Here is a 21040-nt window from a genome sequence, read left to right as displayed (position 1 = left end):
ATGTGAGAAACATAAGAGAAAGAAACAAGGAGAGAGTTCAAGCAAATAAACAAAACAACTGTATGTACAATATGACCTTAGGAAACATACCTGTTCCTCATTAAAGAGTGCTGGCCATCGTTGTTTGAGTGTTGATACAAGAGGCTGATCTTCAACAACCTCACGTCTTCTAAGAGAGAAGGTGAAATCCATCTTTGTGTTCAAAGCACGCATGTTCACATCTTTCTTCTTCACCTCTTCTTCCATCCATTTGCGTTCATTCTCCAAAGCTTCTTCATCAAAACCAGTTGGAATGTCAGGAAGAAAGTTCAGTTCAGATCTTCTTGGTCTTTTCAGTGTTTGTTTGGATGCATCTCGTCTATTCAGTGTCAATTCTGCACAACCAAGCTCACAAAGTTTTTGACGGTAATTCTGCATTTTGTTCTTCAAACTTAATGTCCATCCTTCACATCCAGTTTCAGATCCAGGACGTTTAAGGCAGGGATGCTTCTCTATCAATGCAGATGCAACCTTCTTCAAATCAGTGTCCTTTGGGTATGCCTTAAATGTGTATATGGCTTCTGCCAACTTGCCCAACACTTCCATCAAGATGTCTCTTGAGACAGTTAAGGACTTTCCATTTTTCTCGTATTCCTCATTGGCTTTCTGAAGCTTTAGTTCCACATCATAGGAGAAGCAGGGTATTGGAAAGTTGCTTGGCCAATGTTCTGACCTAAATAGAGAAGCGGCCTGTGTTGAATCTGAGGAAGTTGCTGATGTAGATGGTTGGATGGACAATGTGCTTTCTGCATCTGGAGGGGGATCTGTCAATTCAGAATGCACTGAAATTGGGGTTAAAAATAATTCCCAATGAAGTCTCAAAGTAGCTTTTTCTGGTGGAAGCTCGGCGATGTCATGCAAATTACAAAGTTGATTATTGAAATCTGGATCTTCATACTGAATGGTAAAGCCTTTCTCTATTTGCAATTTTTCACACAGACACGTGCAAAGTTCTTCTACTGAGGATGGGGTAGGCACAGATATTTTTCTAACGTTGTCAGGTGAAAGAATGACTCGCAGCAACATTGCAACCTGGAGGACAGGGGACAGTATGAGCAGAATTGGTAAGTTTAGAACAACCAAGTAATCAACAAAGTAAAAATCTCTTTGGTACAACCATGCGTCTTGCACCAACATTGTAAGCAGCCAGAGGATAAAAATCAACAAGCTCTTGTGGAGTCACAATTGCAACATCACAGTGCGTACTTTGATTTATCTCATATGCCTGGAAATGTTCAATGTACCATGAGGTAAGTCTGTGCACAATGAATGCAACCTCTGTGCCACAAATTAGGATATGATCAATCTGACCAAACTCTGGAAATCCATTTCCATTTCCAATACACAGAATCATTCCTCGACTGTACTGGGTTCCATGTACAGTTGCCTTTGTGGTTAAAGAAAAGGAAGTTTGGTTTGCATACTTGTTCTCAACTGCCAATCTCAGCCTTGCATCGAGAGAGGATATTTTAAGTACCTTAACATTTTCGACATGTAGAGGTGCTTTAAAAAAGCTATGCGAGTCAATTGCGCATGCCATCATGAGTTGATGCTTGTTGGATAACGTCTTGAGAAGGTTTCTGAAATTCTGTGTTTCATGAACAACCTTCTTGAAAAAACTGTGCTTTGCCTCAAAGCGCATTGTCCACAGATCCACTAGAGCAGTGGTTCCCAACCACGTTCCTGGAGGACCCCCAACAGTGCACATTTTGCATGTCTCCTCAATCAAACACACCTGATTCAGGTCATCAGCTCATTAGTAGCTACTCCAAGACCTGATGTGGGTGTGTCAGACAAAGGACACATCCAAAATGTGCACTGTTGGGGGTCCTCCAGGAACGTGGTTGGGAACCACTGCACTAGAGGACCAAAGCAACAGATCAGGTGAGGATAGTGTTCAAGAAAGTGATGTTTTGGACGCAAGTATGCATCAGGAAAGACCTCTTTAAACAACTCACGATGGCAGGAAATCTTGCTTTCCAGATACCAGACAGCCTCCTCAGTTAGTTTTTGGCTTACCACAAGCTCAACAATATCTTTCAAATCCATGATGAGATCCCATGTCTTGTCACTCTCAGGCACCAAACCACCAATCATCAGAGATATCAGTCTTAGGGCGTTTTCACACCTACCTTGTTTGGTCCGGATTTTCGGACTTTTCAGTTTGGTCCGAATCAAAATTGCAGGTGTGAAACCTCCCCCGTACCACGGTCCGGACCAAACAGACGAAATTTGGTCCGACGAAAAGAGGTAGGCTGCGTTCGAAACCGCATACTTCCCTACTATATAGTATGTAAAAAGCAGTAGGCGAGCGAAGAGTATGCTCGAATCCTTTGTATTCATAAAAGAGTAGGCGAGAACTACCAGGGTTTTTGAGTATTTCTCGCGAGATTCGGACGTGCGTATACTGATGTTGCGTTCGAATATGCCTACTTACCTACTATATAGTAGGCGAAAACAGTACGTGAAAGGAGAAGTATGTTCGAAACCTCAGTAATCATAAAAGAGTAGGCGAGAAGTTCCCGGATGGCTTACTGATTCCGCCCAGATTGTGAAGTACCCATCGTCGGATACTTTTCTATCCCTGCCTTCCCATGAGGCCACAGGAAAGGATACGTCAGGCGGAGAAAAGCCAATCAAATGTGAGTATTACAAACCAAAATCACCGTTCCTTGTGTTAAAATCGCATTTGTTGGACTACTGTAGAGTAACGTTAAACTGTTGAATTGTTAAAAGTGTAAAGACGACAGACAGTATAGTGTAGTTGTGATTGGGCTGTAAAAACACGTTTTATTATGTATGAGCTCCAGTAACACACACACACGTCTCCAAAGTGGATTTACATAAACGATATACTTAAAGATAAAGATGCTTACTAAATGTTTATTTAACATCTGACAGGAACATTTTCGATAAGTATTGCAGATGACATCACAGCATGAAATAGACATCTGATCAGAGGGATGTGTGTGTGCTATAATGTAGAGTTCACTGTGGTCAACACTGCTTTACATGAACGTCAGTAATGTTAATAGATCTACATAAAGTAACTAAACATAAGTTATCTTTTTTTATTTGTCCATTAGTACTGTTGATGAATTGAGGAACATTAACACATCAGCAACTACCTGAACATTTAAGGCTATTGAGCACATAAACTTTTATGCTTTTATCAAGGTGTTGTTTAAGATACAGGTAACATGAAAGTTGTCTGATGTTACAGGGGCAGAAGAGCACGTGTGTGTTTATCTGGTGGAGACTGGAGAGAGGCTGATGAAGGAAGCCTGTTATCAAAGGCTTTGAGTATACTACAGAAATGAATAAAACATACATTTAAATCTTAAGTTGTATTTTATTTTAATTTCAAACAGTTATTTCAGCACTTTTCTGATTCTTGATGTCTGTGCATTTGCTGCAGAGCTTCTGTGGTTGAGCCTTGATCAAGGACACACTGGTGGTGGTGACGGCTGCGGAGATCCAAGCAGAAACCTTCTGCTTATCAGTTCAGTGCTTTAGCCCACTACACCACAAAAGTCATAAAGCTACAATACAAGTAGCATGTAATTGTAAAAAATATGAAATCAAATATGGCAAGAAATGGGATGCTGACAACATGAATTGTAAAACGTTTTCAGTAGTCATGCTGATGGAGAGCAGACACACGGATGTTTGGAGTAGACATCAGCAGTCAGAGATTGTCCCACACATGTTCTCCACTCTTGCTTCAAGGTTGTGGGGTTCAGAAGGGACATGATGGACGGCTAGGACAGGCGAAGGTGTTCACGGTGGTCAACTGCTTCATCAAGCTGTGTTGAGATGGCAGCAGATGTGGGCTTCACCGTCTGTAAATGTGTGATGGTTTGTTAGAACAATACGTTTGAATAAAGCTTTGTTTCATGGTGACTTATTCATTTGTGATGTTTACTTTTATTCATTCTTTTACTCATTAATTCATGTTTCCTATTGTTGTCAGTAAATAAAATATTTTATTAACTCATGCATTTATTCATTGCTTGACTGAAAATTGGTATTCACATCGGCTGCATTTGTTCTAGTGTATTTTCATGCATCGCTATGTCATATGACAACAAGTTGCATTTTGCTTGTTTTACTAAAACAATATAATTTTCAGTAAAAAAAAAAAGTAATATAATTAAGTATTGGTCAGCATTTGTTATTATTATTATTGTAAGTGTTTTAGTGGGCTAGCAATGCAATTAATTCTGGGGTAATCTTAATTTTGAATAGTAATAACTTACATTTTAAGAGTATAAAATCAACAGTGTTCTCCCAAGGTGAGATCTTCGAGCAGCTGAAAGACGTCCTCGTTGCAGACTCTGAGGGAAACTGCACAGGTCGGGCTGTGGAGTTATTGATGCTTTGAGCTGTTACTGCACCTGTCACTCATAGGCCTATCTTTTATTTTATAATTACATGGTTGTATCTTTAACAATCCTAATAATAAAACAAATATCATGGGTTTGCATACATTAAAGAAAAAACAATAACAAGGTTAGATATCTTTGAATAAGGGATTGAGGGATAAAACAGGAGTTAAATTTAAAAAGGAAAATATAAAGGAGATCTAGGCCAATTTTGCTTGTGGATGACATGTTTTGCATATAAAATAAAGAAATTAACAACATATTTAAGAGATCACGATTGTGGGTTTTGGTAAGGATAAAACTGGGTCAGATTAGTAGGGTTAATATCACAAAATAAATGGGCAGCTGTTTCTTCAACAAGCCCACACAATTAGCAAGTTTAATCAATATTAAGATATTTATAGATCGATGAATTAAACCTGTCACTCGTCTTTCAAGTCGTTGCGCTTGAGATAACGTCGTAGGTCACATGATAACGTCAACATGGCGCATAAAGTGCGGATCGCATTCATACTTAACGAGATCAGGCAATACAGTACCTACTCTTTTAGAGCTCGTTAAGTAAGTACTTATTGAAAATGAGTACCTACTCAAAGAGTATGCGGTTTCGAACGCAGCCAATGTCTAATATGGCGAGAAGTTTCACTCTCACTGAACTTCCGGCTTCTGAACTGGTTGCAGTTCCTCTCTGATTCCATATGAGGGCGCTCACAGGACGAGTGCAGAATGAATGGAGGTCTATGGCGCTATACCAATAAAAATCCACTTTTCTCAGGATATAATTTTTTATCTAGTAATTTGAATGTTGTATTCGAAAGGAAATGCAAATAAATTACACATTGCTGGGTGTTAGATTTTTTAGAGTCACTTATTTGCTTTAAAAAGTCTTTTAAAGTGTCAATGACGTCATACACATGTACGACCAGAGATACTGCTTAACGGCAATCCTTCAGTCGCTCTGGTGCTTTCGCGCTCTGCACTTTCTTTTCTCTCGAGGCATCGACAACACAGCTGACACAGGTAAATACACGTGCTAGAAGAGTTTTTGTTTTGTTTGTTTCTGGTCCCGCTTCAGATGACACGATGCCATCAAGCGGGATCTCTGGTCGTAATCAGTCCTTCACTGACCAATCAGCGTTCATTAGCAGAATGCTAGCGTGTTATGGACAACAACAACTCAACCTGTAAGAAATCAAAAGGACATAAGTACTCGTTCATTCAACTTTCGACCTAAAACCCATGTTGAACTTGCAAAATCTACAATCATTTCTGAGATTTCTCAACGGCAATCGGGTGAAAGAGACAAATTTAGCCGTCAAGCCCCATTGACTTCCATTCATTTTGCACTCATGGCGATCGCCCCCAGTGGAACTCTGGTGGTACTACAACCAAAATTCTGTACAACAGGGCTTAATAGGGAGTGGGCAGGCTCTCCGTAGACGGGCTCTGTTATAACTTACCAGTCATATGGTTCATAATGTATAGAGATGTTCTTCGACAGGAGTATGCTCCAACTCTAGTGCACGGCCATCAGCAAGGAAGAATCTACGAACATCTGTCACAGAGACAAAATATTTAGTAGCCTATTCAATGCCAGGTTTATTAGAAATAAATTATAGCAGAGGTGAAACGCAGAATAGAAAAATAGTAATAAACAGATATACAAAAAAATTATTCTAAAATAACAGAATGTACATTTTTAGGTTTACTTATTTAATAAAACTAATACAGTGTCACTTATGTTTGTACATCAAAGCCTTTTTAAAATAACTATATATATATATATATATATATATATATATATATATATATATATATATATATATATATATATATATATATATATATATCATAATTATTTTTTTGCAAAAGAAAATCGTAGATGCATGGTGATATAGATGAAATATGATGTATATTCATATTTATGTATGCTGTATATTGTGGAAAAAATGCATATGAAGATCACCTGTTTCCTTCTGTTGGCAGTTCCCTTTGGAAATTATAAAATCCATGCGGTAGAGGGTTTTTTCTTCTTCTGAAATCACAGAACAAATTATATCAATATTAACGTTACAACGAAAGATCATAACGTGTTTGAAATCAGCTCATTTCACTGTTTGTGACGTCACCGATTGACCGTACAGTGCATATTTTAGGTTAAATGAATTAGCCTAACGTTACTTTCAAACAAAACTATTAAAACATATCATCTACACATATGATGTGATTTAAAATCCCCAACTTCCATAAACAAGAGCTCAAGTTAACCTAACATTACCTGTAGTTAACGTTAGCCTAACGGTTGAGAGGCTAATGGACTTTTTCCGAAGACACTATAACGTTAAACCATTTCTATAAAGTAATATTCAACGGAAGCGTGTCATATACATGAAAAAAGTGTAAGGAACATTAAACTTACCTGAAATTATCCAAACAACAATGAGAGACAGAGTTTTGCTGCTTGTCAGTTGAGTTCATAGACTGTATAAAAAGGTTGAGTTGTGTAGACGCTCCGTGTCCATGGTAACGCCCTCTGCTCCAGTTCAAATGTCACCCGAATGTTCAGCGCGCGCGCCCATTAAAACACGTGGAAGTCACGTAGCATTTACATAATGTCGAATTAATGGAGTTAATTTTTTGATAATCAGATAATGTCCTGAAACTTGATAAATTATTAAGTGGATAGCAGGCCTGATTCTAGCCTACATCAGACTTTAAATGGAAAGAGAATAAAGCAGTTTTGAGAATGTAAAATTATTTTGAAGTCATTAAAATAGGCTAAATGTTATAATAGGCTATAATATAGCTAATATAATATAATATAGCTCTTGAAATGTATACATGTAGAAATAAAATTGCAAAAACAGTGATTTAAAAAATATTGGCCTACATAAGGCATGAATATATTTTCGGTAACACTTTTTACAATAAGGTTGTATTAGTTAACATTAGTTAACGCATTAGTTAACATGAACTAACCATGTACTCTGTTCAGCATTAGTTAATCTTTGTTAACATTAGTTAATAAAAATACAGCTGTTCATGTTAGTTCACAGTGCATTAACTAATGTTAACAAGATTTTATTCATGCATTAGTAAATGTTGAAATTAACATTAACAAAGATAAATAAATGCTTTATAAGTGCAGTTCATTATTAGTTCATGTTAACTAATGCATTAACTAATACAACCTTATTGTAAAGTGTTACCATATTTTCTCATACTGTATAATACATTTTCAGATGTAACATGTAGAACAACTTTTAAGCTTATGTTATATGTATTTTTTAAATAGCCTAAATTAATATTTAACAGTGCACTTCACATATAACCTATGTGAATATATAGGCTATGGGTTCAATTAAAATGAATTTATTAATAGGCTATATATAAGTGTTGTGATTAATCGCGGTCTAATGATACTACTGTGATATTTAATATGTTTTTATGGATGCATTAGGCATATTATAGGCTGAATGTAGTGATTGTTAACAAAAGTTCAGAATAGATGCTACACAACAATCTATTGTTTCACTTGCTTAAGTAGACTTACTAAGTGTGTTTATGGCTACATTGTGGTACTTGGGCTAAATTTGGACCAAATCTCGACGGACCAAACAGAGCCCAATTTTCAACGTCTTTTTTTGGGCTAAATGAAGGCCATGATGGGCCAACTTGATTTAGCCCAAAAAACAACGTCCAAAAGACGTCTGTGCTGGGTGGGTACATTCTCATTTCTCATGTCAACATTCAGCAAATGTGTATTTATATACTTTAAACAAATCTTTGAAAATGTAATAAAACATTTAATTTCACAAACCTTGCAGAATTAATTGAATAGCTGTCAGATATTCTGAATTGTGCATTTTTAGCATGCATGACGTGACGGACAGTCCGTGCGCATTAGTTCAGCTTCACTGGATCGAAACACTTTAAATCCTTGATTTCTCACTGTATGCTGCAACTAGTGTTGCCTCGTCTCTATCGGAAAAAAAATATGTTTCCCAGTGTGCACAAACTTACTGAGTGGCTACTAGTTGGCTACACTTTTATTAAAAGAATGGCATCAGCCATTCAACCACTAGTTAATGACTATTTTGACAACTGATGTTTAATGCAATAGTGTTTTATGTTGTGCAAATAGATAAATCCATAAGCTTGTTTCAGTCTGGATATTCTCCATAGTAGGCTACATTTTAAAAATTGGGAAGATTGCGATTCAGATCATGGATTGTGATTTTTTTTTTTTTATCACAAAATGAAATTTTGTGAAGATCGCTCACCCCTAAGCCGTAACACATTTTTTCTCTATACTACGTATTTGTAAATATTAAATGCTTGTCTCTATGCATGATATATATTATACGGTATGTTTGTATCTAAAATGTTAGACTACCTTAAAATATAAGGGCATTATTACAGCTAGTTATCTAGCTGGTTAGCTCAACAGCCTCACAGCTGCAAAACATGTAGGTACTATATCAAGCCAGCTACAACTAATGAAATTATCCAAATGATGCATACCTATTGGTTTGCTATCTGTCTATGCTCCATCTATCATAAACTTGGTAGTAGGGTTTGAATTTAGCAATGTATTATGCTATAAGTTTAGTTAATGATCAATGCTGAACAGTTCTCACAATTATTTTTTTCATCCACCACACATTTAGGGATGTGATAAAAACTGAATACTTGAATCCAGGTTTAATATGAAGACATTCAACAGGCATTCCACTGAATGTTAAAACATTCTTATGCTCTCATTCACATCCTCATTCAAGAAATCCTTAATTAAGGGCTGGGACAATTTTTTTTAGGTCCATCCACCTTACCTACCTATTAAGGGGGCGGCAGTGGCTCAGTGGTTCATGTAGGTTGTCTACAAACCGGAAGGTTGGTGGTTCGATCCCCGGTTCCACCTGACCAAGTGCCGAGGTGTCCATGAGCAAGACACCTAACCCCAGCTGCTCCCGACGAGCTGGATGGCGCCTTGCATGGCTGACACCGCCGTCGGTGTGTGAATGGGTGAATGTGAGGCAAAATGTAAAGCGCTTTGGATGGCCGTAGGTCTGTTAAAAAGCGCTATATAAATGCAGTCCATTTACCATTTACCACTAAGGCTAGAAAACTTCAATAATCTGGATTTACATGGCACTGTGTGGATGCCTACTAAATCCATGATGTGTCATTTGGTTGAGTTTATGTGGGCCCTCCAGAATCATGCTTCAGGGTTCAGTCTAGTCAAAATACAGACTCATTGGAAGAATACTGACAAACTGTGAAAGCTGATAGCATTCTCATAACCCAGTCTTGTCTTCTCAGCCTATAATTTTGCCCACACACTAGTCTATACAGTACCACTAGCAAAATGTAACACAAACTTGAAGTGTGACATCCAGGAATGAGAGCAAAAACAATGAACTGAGATGGAACCACAAGTGGCCAGAGCTTCTATTGACTTACATACATAGAGGGCTTTGTGATGGCAGTTTGAAAAGCAATAGTCTTGATCTGATCTGCTCTGATCTGATCTGTTGGCTTAAGCTTAAATGCTGCTGACTGAGAACAAAACTGCATAGAACATAGCAGTAGCCTGCTAGAACATACATTTTACACTTATCAAAGGATCCAAGCTTTTTCTGGATGTAGACCAGCTGTTCTTGTTTAAGGCCTTGGAGTTTCCTCTCCATCCAATGTGTTGTCCAGGTGCAATTTAATGTGAATGTTTGATTGGACCACTTCAACATCAGCCCCATGGAAATAAGCAGAGTGAGCAGGGTGTTCTTCCTTCTGAAACTAGCCTACCACTATCTCCCTGGTCTTCAGTAAGCAAGTTTGAATCTGCTACCTATTGATCTGAAATGTAATAATCGTACAGTGAATTATAGCCAGACATAAGCAGTTGACAAAGACTGTAGCTGAAGATCAACTGCAGATGAGTTGAGCATAATACAGCTCTTTTAATACAGCTTTTTGCCCTCAGATGGTGTCCACATACTGTAACAAATACATTCTTTGGTTTTAAATTAATCCATTAATTTTTTACACCAGCGATATGCTTACAGGTTATGCTTGCTTACTTAACAATAAGCCTCCACACCATATTGCCCCACAAACGGGCCTTAATAGGCCTTTTAGCCATTTGCAGATTCACATACAGTATAAAGTGATAGTAACTACCCATTAACATGTCCATCTTTCTCAATAAGAACCTCAATTATGGAACTAGCCCATGCACACATGTCTCCATAGACTCCTGGCATCCGAGCCACTGTGGTTAAATATAATTTTTGAAGGAAATGTGCCAAAGAATGTCAGTAAAATGTTATATATAGAATTAGTATTACATATATGATCAACAGTCATGCATTAATCAAATGTATTAATATTATTAAGGTATTTCCAAGTCATGTTAATAAATAGCTATGAGTTTATTAAAAGCCCATTAGTTGGAGAAAACTTTGATATTACAGTTTTATAGTTTATTTTTTTATTTTGTTATGGTTCTGGTGAATAATAATACGCATTTCAGTGAAGTTTGCGGTTATATTCTCACATGGTGGATGAAAAAAACTGACGGAAACGTTTTTAATATTTTTATAAGGTAAAGTAATTTTACTTATGAAAAGGTTTGGTCACGTTGGTAATTTGCCCGGGAAAACATTTTTGCGCGAGCTGCGACAAGGTCACGCGACGTGTTCATCATTCGCACGAGGGAACAGAACAGATCGTCAGAGAGAGGTAAGTGAAACTAGCTCGTTTTATACTATTTTCAAATTGTGAAACGTTGAGCAATTAAACTAATTACTGATAGCTAAGATATTACAGACCAGCAAATTACTACAACTGTTGCTTGCCTATAGTATGAAGATGACGAATAACTAACGTTAGTTAGGTTAGCTAAATTAACTTACAGTAAGTTAGACCTAAGCCAATGCTCGCTAGGCCTGTCACGATAACTACTGAAATAATTGCGAGAAACAATATTATTGTCATTTTAAGACAATTTTATGCCACTGAATATATAATCATAATATAAAAGCATAATAATAAAAGTAGGCCTACACACTTTCAAAAGACAACAGCCATTTAATTATTTAGATCATAGAAGTGAAGTGTCAAAATGTAATATCCTGAATAAAAACTTAAATAAAGAGTAAATAAACATTTTCTAAAAAATAAATAAAAAAGTTAAGGTGCTGAAAACACAATCAGACGTGTCTGTATGAACGAAGGCACAAAAGGCATTTTTATTTTAGGCACAGAACCCTATTTAGTGTGCACCCTTTTGCGCTGTGACGTTTTATATTTGCACCAGAACAGTGGATTGCAGCTTTGATTTATCCGTCCAAACTGGCGGTAGTTGTCAGGAAAACGCAATAACGCCTCATATGAGGCCCTTTTCACCTGCGGATGAGCGCGCCGTGTTTGAAGGAACGGGCCGAGGCTTGCTTTCGCCTCCGACACGACAGCACGCTGCACGATGTTGGTGATATTCATAATTATGTAAATATAATGGCCGATATATTGCGTCACCAAACTTTATTGAGGTCATGTACATATATTGTGCGATTAATCAAAATATTGACAATTACGACAGGCCTAAATGCTCGCTAGTTCCAGATAATTTGATAAAAGTCGATTTTCAAAAATGGCATCAGAACAATCGCATATGCCTCTAATAATTTTTGATTAATATTTATCTTTTCATCTATTCTTGTTATTTATTTGAGAAATATGTTTTATGTGTAACTACCAAGCATGATCTAAATTAGTAGCATGTTTAAAGCTAATTGGACACAATAAACGTGTGTTTCATGCAATCAAGATTGAAATATTAGTCACTGAAATTTTAATTATTTGCTTTCTAACTATCCTTTCCAGAATTTACATTTTCATAACTGGATGTCATCATGTCAAAACGGAAGCGAATTAGTCCTGTGGAGGATGCCACTGCACACATTCTGTCTGGTAAAGACAAACCATGCTTTGAGGAGAGATTCATTAACTCTTTTAAAGGTTAGTAACAGTATTGCAATTCCTCTTTCGCCCCTTTTCACTGGAAGATACTGAATCGTTCTAAAACTGCATGCCCTCTTCATATAAAACAGTAATACAATCATAAGATAATAGCACAAAATGCATGTGTAAAGCTGTATTACATTCAATAGTCTAATTTTAGTTGGTATTTTACTGGTATTCCTAAGATGATTCATTATTGTTGCTACAGTTGCTTTTGTGGGCTGTGCAAACGAATGAGCAGGTTTTCACAAAGGCTTAAACTGACCAGATGTTGGAAGAAGTTTGCATGTCCTGTAATTAATGTGTGCATGCCCTTTAAATGCCAGGTCTATTGAATAAAAAAACACTTAATTTCTACAGAGACACTTAATATTCAACACCAAGCCATCTCTTTCTCTATCTTAGGTAGAGGTGTGTTTGCTAGAATATCCATTGACAAAGGATGCTTCATATTGGAATACCGTGGAGAGTTACTTTCCCAAGAGGAGAGCCAAATAAGACAGAACATTTACACTGACACAGAAAATACCTTCTTGTTTGACTTTTCTTGGAATGGAAGACAATGGTGGTAGGTTTTGGGAACCATTTTGACTGACTATTTTTGACTTACTTATTGGAAACAAATTTCATGTTTTTTCCTCTTTCCCATTTTAGCATAGATGCCTCAAAACAAGACAGTTCACTTGGGAGACTAGTGAACGATAATCACAAGACTCCTAACTGTAAAGTAAAAAAAATAGGCATCGAAGGCAAACCACATCTGTGTTTGTTTTCAATCACGGACATAGCTCCAGGAGAAGAGTTAACTTACAACTACGGAGATTCAAATTGGCCATGGCGTACTCTGGTAATTAGGTCTCTATTTAGTTTTTGTTGGTATTGTTGAGTTATATGTTAGTTGACTTTCTACCTGATGAACAAAACAGAACAACTTAAATAATAATGATGTAGTATTATCACAGCATTGCATAGTGCAGTCATACACAATGTTTTTGGTGAAATGGCCTTCAGATATTCAGAGCATGTTGCTGTTGTTCTTCTGATAAGACACAGTAGGCATAATGATCCATTTAGACACTCAGTTGAGTTCAAATCTAATCTATTTTAGTATTGATTAATTGACTTACTTTTAACATCTTAAGAATGTCCTCATTTTTAAACTGTGACGTTGTTTGAGGATTCCATGAGTGTGTAATGAGAGCCTGCCCACTGTACTGACATTGATGTGGTGTGAAACGTGCCACGTGTGTGTGTGGATGTCCTGACGTTTCTCCAGTATGAAATAATTAGTGTGTTTTTCACAGTGGATGCTGCTCTCTGTCTTTACAGGTGAACAGAGCAGTGCCTCGCAGTGAGGAGAACACACCTTTGGAGGAAGATATATGCCTTCCTACCAAAATAAGCAAGAAGCCAACTGAACAGGTGTAAAATTCCATCCATTTGCCCAAAAACCGAAAACTAATGACGTGGTCAAAAGGAATTCTGCGTGTAAGCCTTTTCAGCCTTTCGGTGAAGTTCTTTTAATTTATTGATATCTTATTTTAAATCTGACTCCATTAATAATTTTATCTGACTCCAATTCTATCTGACTCCATAAAGTGTGTTACATTTAGAGTTTATCAGCTGATTTGAAGATTAGTTGCGATTTAATTTAGATCAATGATTTTTCGTAGTATCACTTATTTTCAAATATTAATATCCTCCATGGGACACGGAGTCTCAAATAGGCTAAGCGTCCGGATTTCGCTTGCTCTAACGGTCACAGATTAGTCAGTTCTGATATTACAGAGGATTGCAGGGTGAACTATCTTACCTCTAAGTGAGTGACGCATGTGCACTCATAATAAAACATGTAATTTTAGTGATAGTCACGGAAACTGCAATTTATAATAACAGTGGCAGGTCAGAAATCAGGTTTTCCCTCATGCATGGCTCAATGCTCCCGCTATGGAGTTCCCAGTATGATCTGCCCTGGCAGAGAGATCTGCGGTAACCCCTACAAACCCCGCATGGACATGAATAAAATAATGATTTCAGAAAGATACAGAATAAATCAAGATTAACATTTATTTTGGCCAGACAGGAAAAGTAAATACGTAAACAAGAATCCATGATACACAACTGATCAGCGTAAAAACATAAAACACAATTGCAAAGCAATATGAAAATAATTTAAAAGAGTCATCATGTCTGGCACATCTACATGCAGTTTGCACGGGGGGTCTGACTACAGAATATTCCCCCAGAGAGTTAGATTATCCAGCCTTAAATACTCCAACTAGAACAAAAGGGCTGTAAATACTTGCAACACCCTCACCTGGTTTTGGGGGAGTGGATCAGATATCTTTGAAGAGACTACTCAAAGGAGAACTGAATTCTCATTAGTTTTCCAATCTTTCTAATACTACCAGTGACTGCAGTGAAACTGAGACCATTTTACCATTCGCACTGAGACCTTTAAAAAGACATCAAACATGAAAAGGATAAAACAATAAATTTACAAATAACATCATCACTGATATATCTGCATTTGGTGACTTGAAACCAGGACAAGGAGAGGGCAAAATGGGGAGGGGGGAGGAATGTTTGTCAGGGTGTTGTCACAGTTTCTGTGAGATATTTTCCTCAAGATTAGTGACTTTTATTGTTCAATTGCTGAGGTGTGTAGCTCAGCTTTTGTCTTAGCACCAAAACCGACTCTTACACAGGTAATGCCATGTGTTACATTAACCAAGCTCCAATCAAGTATTCCTTTGACCAGGTTTTCAAAACAAAACTTAGACGGTCTCTGGACTGTCTTTAAATAATAATGATGTGGTATTTACACAGCACTGCATATAGTGCTGCCACTAACGACTATTTTTATATCGACTAATTTATCACAATCATTTTCAACAATTTGACTTAAAAACACTTAATTTAACTGGCCAGCAACTAACTATACATGCCAGTGTGAACATCCTTACAGAGATGTTTGCAACAATCACATTATTTTTTTTTTTTGCGATCAAATGTTTATTGGAAGGAAAAGAACAAAATATTACAAGGCATTTCAAAAAAAAAAAAAAAAAAAAAAAAAAAGGTCAAAGTCAAATATACATATAACATATACACACAAATAAAATAACGTTTACATACATATACAATATACACATGGAGGGGAAAAAATAAATATAAATAAAATAAATTATATATAAATAACAGGGAATTACTCATGTTCAGGAGCTCAGATTAACAAATAAACAACTCAAGTCAGGCAAAAAATGTAAATAAATAAAACAAAAATTATTTATCTTAACCAGGCTTTCAGTGACTCAGCAAGTGTGTTCCAACTACAGATTGTCTTTTCATTCGCACCATTAACTCGAGCAGTAGACAATTCTAAAAAGATCACATCCAGAAATGTAAGAATCCAACATTTAACAGAAAGTGAATGAGGAGGTTTCCATCTCAATGCAATCATCTTTTTAGCAGCTGTGAGGCCAGCTAATACTGTGCGCTTATGCTGAATATTAGTGTTCAACATTGTTAACTTATTCAATAACAAAACGGGCACTGTTACGGGTATTGTTACTGAAACCAAATCAGACAATCTGGATGCTACCTCTGTCCAAAACTGAGCAACAGGCGGGCATTCCCACATCATATGTAAGAAAGTACCTGGTACCTTGAGGGTACATAGGGTACAAGCTGGGTCGGTTAATCTCTTCATTAAATGGAGCTTGCGAGGGGTTAAATATGTTCTATGTACAAAGTTGTAATGAATCTGTTGGTGGTCAGGATTACGAGAGGCCTCCTTTATATTTACCCAAACATCCTCCCAAGTAAAATCTGGATCCAAATTTGGGCAATCACGTCTCCATAGTCTGTCTAAAGGCAGTTTGGCATTCGAGGCCTCCAAAATAAAATTATATAATATGGACACCAATCCTCTATTTCCTTGAGCAATAATCAAATTATGCAATGGGTGTACACACAAAGGTTGTTGCCAAGGTACACCATATGCTTTGAGGGCCGATCTAAGCTGTAAATAAAAGAAAAATGAGGAGGCTGGCAGATTGAATGAGTTTGCAATATCTTGAAAAGAGCACAAACCAGAATCATTATAAACATCTTTCAAGTGACGAACACCACTCCTACTCCAAAGCGAAGGAGGAATGGGTCTGCCACCAATTGTCAGACCTTTATTATTGAATATGGGAGACTGTGTATGCCACCTACAGGAGATCTTGCATCTAGATTCAACCAACCTCCAAATTTGAATAAGATGAGAAACTATGGGACCAAAGCGCAGCTGACATTGCTTATTTGATACATTAGAAAAAAGAACGTCTTCCAAATTCCATGGATGCACAATATGTTCCTCAATCTTACGCCAAGAGACAGAGATATGAGGGTTAAACCATATAAACAGAGGCCGGAGCACAAAAGACCAAAAATAAAGCTTACAATTAGGTACTGCTAAGCCCCCATCTACCCTCTTCCTCTGTAAAGTAGTCAACTTCAAACGCGGTCTTTTCCTGTTCCAGATGAATTGTGAGATATTACCATGGATTTTATTCCAGAAATTGACAGGGGGGGACAGGGGTATCATCGAACTAAAATAATTCAGTCGAGGCAAAATATTCATTTTTACAATAGAGATCCGGGCCTGCAGAGAATTGGGCAGATTAATCCATCTGTCCAAATCTCTCTTGATGTCCTTGGTTACTTATGAAAAATTGTGCGTTACAGTATGGTTCAAAGAGGGAAAAATTTGTATCCCAAGATATTTAAAGTTCTGAACAACAGAAATAATAGGTGGATACTGCAATATTTTAGCTGACTCATTTAAAGGTAAAAGGGCAGATTTAGACCAGTTAACCTTAAAACCAGATAAGCAGCCAAACTCTTCACAAATAGACAGCAGGTTAGAAATAGAGTGTATTGGATTTTCCATGAAAACCAGAACATCATCAGCATATAATGCTACATGATGCAAAGTATTGTGAATGGAAATAGGTTGTATCTCAGTGCATTGTCGAATCATCTGGGCAAGAGGTTCAAGGGAAAGAGCAAAAAGAGCTGGACTCAAAGGACACCCTTGTCGCGAAGACCTAGTTATAGAAAATGGAGAGGAAAGCAATTGCCCAGTGAGTACTAATGCTGTGGGATTAGCGTAAAGGACTTTAATCATATGTATAAAACCTTTACCAAAACCCATATTTTCCAGAACAGACCACAAGAATGACCACTCCATCCTATCAAAGGCCTTCATCGCATCAAGGGACATCACTACTGACGGAGCCTTAGCATCCACTGTTGCATCGATTATATGCAGGAGGCGCCTGACATTATCCACTGCGAGTCTGGACTTAATAAAACCCGTCTGATCACAATGGACTAACAAGGGCATGTGATCCTGAATGCGTCGGGCAAGAACCTTTGCATACATTTTTAAATCTGCGTTTAGCAGACTTAATGGCCTATAGTTTGCGCATTCTGTAGGATCCTTATCTTTCTTTAAAAGTACAGATATTAGGGCAGTATTAACATCTCTAGGAAAGCTGCCTTTTTCAACTGAAGCTGTTATCATGTCTAGAAGCAAGGGACCCAATACGTTCCAGAATATAACATAAAACTCAGGAGGTATCCCATCTAAACCAGGTGATTTATTCCTTTGCATGGCAAGGGCTGCTTCTTTCAATTCTTCTAAAGAAATGTTGTTGTCAAGTAGAACGGAAGCATTTGTTGCCAACCGTGGTAACTGTAATTTTTTAAGAAAATGATTACATCTATCTTGTTCAGGCTGAAGCTCCGATTTATACAAATTAGAATAAAAGACACAAAATGTCTTGTTAATTTGTTTGGGTTCAGTTGTGATGATGCCCATTGAGGATTTGATGGAGGAAATATCAGCAAAATGCTCATTTGATCTAATTTTCATAGCCAACAGATGACTAGGTCTAGATCCATGGAAATAGTATCGTTGTCTAGTTCTATGGATTAAAAACTCTGACCGTCGCTTCAGAATATCATTTATTTCTTTCTTAACAAGGTCACGTTCCACTGCTATTTGTGAAGAGTAATTGCTCTGTAAGGTGGAATCTAGTCTAACAAAATCTGCTTCAAGAGCTTGCAATTTGGCAGATCTGGCTTTGCGCAAATTGGAAGAAAACAGTATAGCATTACTCCGTATAAAGCCTTTTATCGCCTCCCATAATATTCTGGGGTCCTCAACTGATCCTACATTAAACTTCAAAAACTCCTCTAATTGAGATAGGAATTGTGACTTATAGTCTTCATTAACCAATAGGGAAGTATTGAAGCGCCACCTAGTGGCTCGTTTTGATAAACCATCCAAAGTAGCACAGCACCATATTCCTTTGTGGTCTGAGAGGGCGATAGGCAATAACACCGCATGATCAATTTTCTGAAAAAGTAAAGGAGACGAAAACAAGAAATCTATCCTCGAAAACGTTTTATGTCTGGATGAGAAGAAAGTATAATCTTTTGATGAGGGATTGAGAGACCGCCATATATCTATAAGCCCCAGACTACTAGCCCACGAATGTAATGCAGCAGTAGCTAATTCTTGCTCCCTGGAAGCAGTTGAACTTGACCGATCAAGGTTAATGTCCAATATTGCGTTCATGTCTGCTCCTACTATGAATGAATAATCAGTCAGATCTAACATCTTTTGTGTTAATGTATCAAAAAAGCAATTATCAAATGTATTTGGTGCATAGATCGATATAAGAGCAACCTTTTTGCCATACAATTCAACTTTTGCAATAACAATTCTGCCTGCATCGTCCGCCCATAAATCCAACACCTTAATTTTGAGATTACGTCTGCAAACAATGGCTACCCCTTTGGATTTTGTACTAGCCGTAGAGGAAGCAATAGTATGATAATATCTATTAGCAATACGACCAGAATCTTTACTTAACAAATGAGTTTCTTGTAAAAGCGCAAGATTAATTTTCTTTTGCCGGAGCAAAGTTAAGACACTGCTCCGTTTATGCGGTACATTCAGCCCATTGCAATTCCATACTAGAATAGATAATTCACCCATGATCATCATGAACAGTTCTCATAGCAGACCCTGGTAGTCTAAATATAGGTCTAACCATTTTTTGCCAATAGCTACAATTAAGGTTTCCAAGGTATTGTGAAATGATTCTCGCCTTGCCAAACATAGAGCACCGTGAACATTCCCCAAAATAAAATATATGCAAATAAATAAACACAACAAATAAGAAAAGAAAATAGAACGATACAAAATAAAAAGGGTAAATAAAAAGTACATACAGATCGTGTTGATCCGTGACCATTTATGGGTACGGGGCAGCAAAGATAATTCAACCCAGAATTACAAACTATTAAATAACCGTTGAAATCAAAATATAATATCCACTGTTTGCTTTAAAAAAAAAAATAATAATAAAAAAAAAATAGATAAATTTTTTTTGCTGAGTGATGAAAACACTTCTTACACTGTAGGCCTCCTACCAGAACAGGTATTATAGTCATCTCGGTAACTTAGATAACCTAAACATGTAGGTCTACATATGCAATGAATACAAAACAATAACATAAACTAATCAAGTCCAAGGGTAAACTACACAGTCAAAATGTTGGTCCTCGCAGTGAAAAAATAATACAAATAAATCAATCAAGAAGAAGACAAAGTCGGGCATTAGTTGTTGATCCAGATCTGCTCGAGCTTGCGTGAGCGAGTCGTCTTAATCCAAAAACAAATCGTAGCTTGTATATAAATTAAATCAGACCATTATACTTCAAATAAACAAGTTAACATTATAAATACAGAATTAACCATGAGTTTGTGACTTCAACGGCGCAATGTCCTCTTCTAAAGCAGCTTGTCGAACTGCTTCAAACCAAACATTCAAATAGCCAATCTAAGCCTGCAATTGTGTAACAAAGGCCCAGGGAGTGAACAACAAAACAAATCCTGAACAGGATCTTGTTTGACGAACCGCTCACGCGTCCGCGTCAGCATCTGTACCTTCAGTTTCCACTGGAATTCCATCGTCCGCACCGGAAAGGGGGAGCACCGCAGGCAGTGTATTGATAAAATCCTCAGCATCTCTAGGAGACTGGAACGACTCCATTCGACCACCAACCTTTATCTTCAAAATTGCAGGGTAGAGCAGGAAGAACTCCACGCCCTTGGCACGAGCGTTATCCATTGCCTGGGAAAAGGCTAAGCGGCGTTTAAGAGTGTAGCTGCTATAATCTGGAAAAAATCTCACCCTCCGACCTTCGACAGTGAGAGGGTTTTTCCTGGCAGCTCGAAGAATCGATTGGCAGGTGGTAAAACGAAGGACGTTGAAAATCATTGTGCGGGCATTCCCTCGATTCTTGTTGTCAGTGTACACTCGATGGGCACGCATTATTTCACCCTGGAGACTGCCAAGGGAGGGAAACCATTTAGGGAGTGATTGCGTCAGGTACTGGATTGCACTAGACCCTTCCAGACCCTCTGTCAAGCCCGTAATTCGAATGTTACACCGTCGACTTCTGTCCTCCATGTCCGCCAACTTAAGTTGCATCTGTTGTAGCATTGCATCTTGAGTGGCTAGCAACTT

General features: G+C 37.5%; 1 protein-coding gene across 1 annotated transcript in view; it reads left to right on the top strand.

The window, feature by feature from the left end:
• Positions 1-3997, top strand: part of LOC307126579 (uncharacterized protein) — a 41413-nt gene extending 37416 nt beyond the window's left edge. Inside the window, exon 9 of the mRNA XM_079817175.1 lies at positions 3697-3997. Coding sequence (XP_079673301.1) covers positions 3697-3854 — 158 coding nt within the window. The 3' untranslated portion in view covers positions 3855-3997. The remainder of the gene's footprint in view (positions 1-3696) is intronic.
• Positions 3998-21040: the final 17043 nt, after the last annotated feature.

Source organism: Gobio gobio (assembly GCF_949357685.1).
Source record: "Gobio gobio genome assembly, chromosome: 5".
Taxonomy (NCBI): Eukaryota; Metazoa; Chordata; class Actinopteri; order Cypriniformes; family Gobionidae; genus Gobio; species Gobio gobio.
This window is presented reverse-complemented; position numbering and strand designations above follow the sequence as displayed.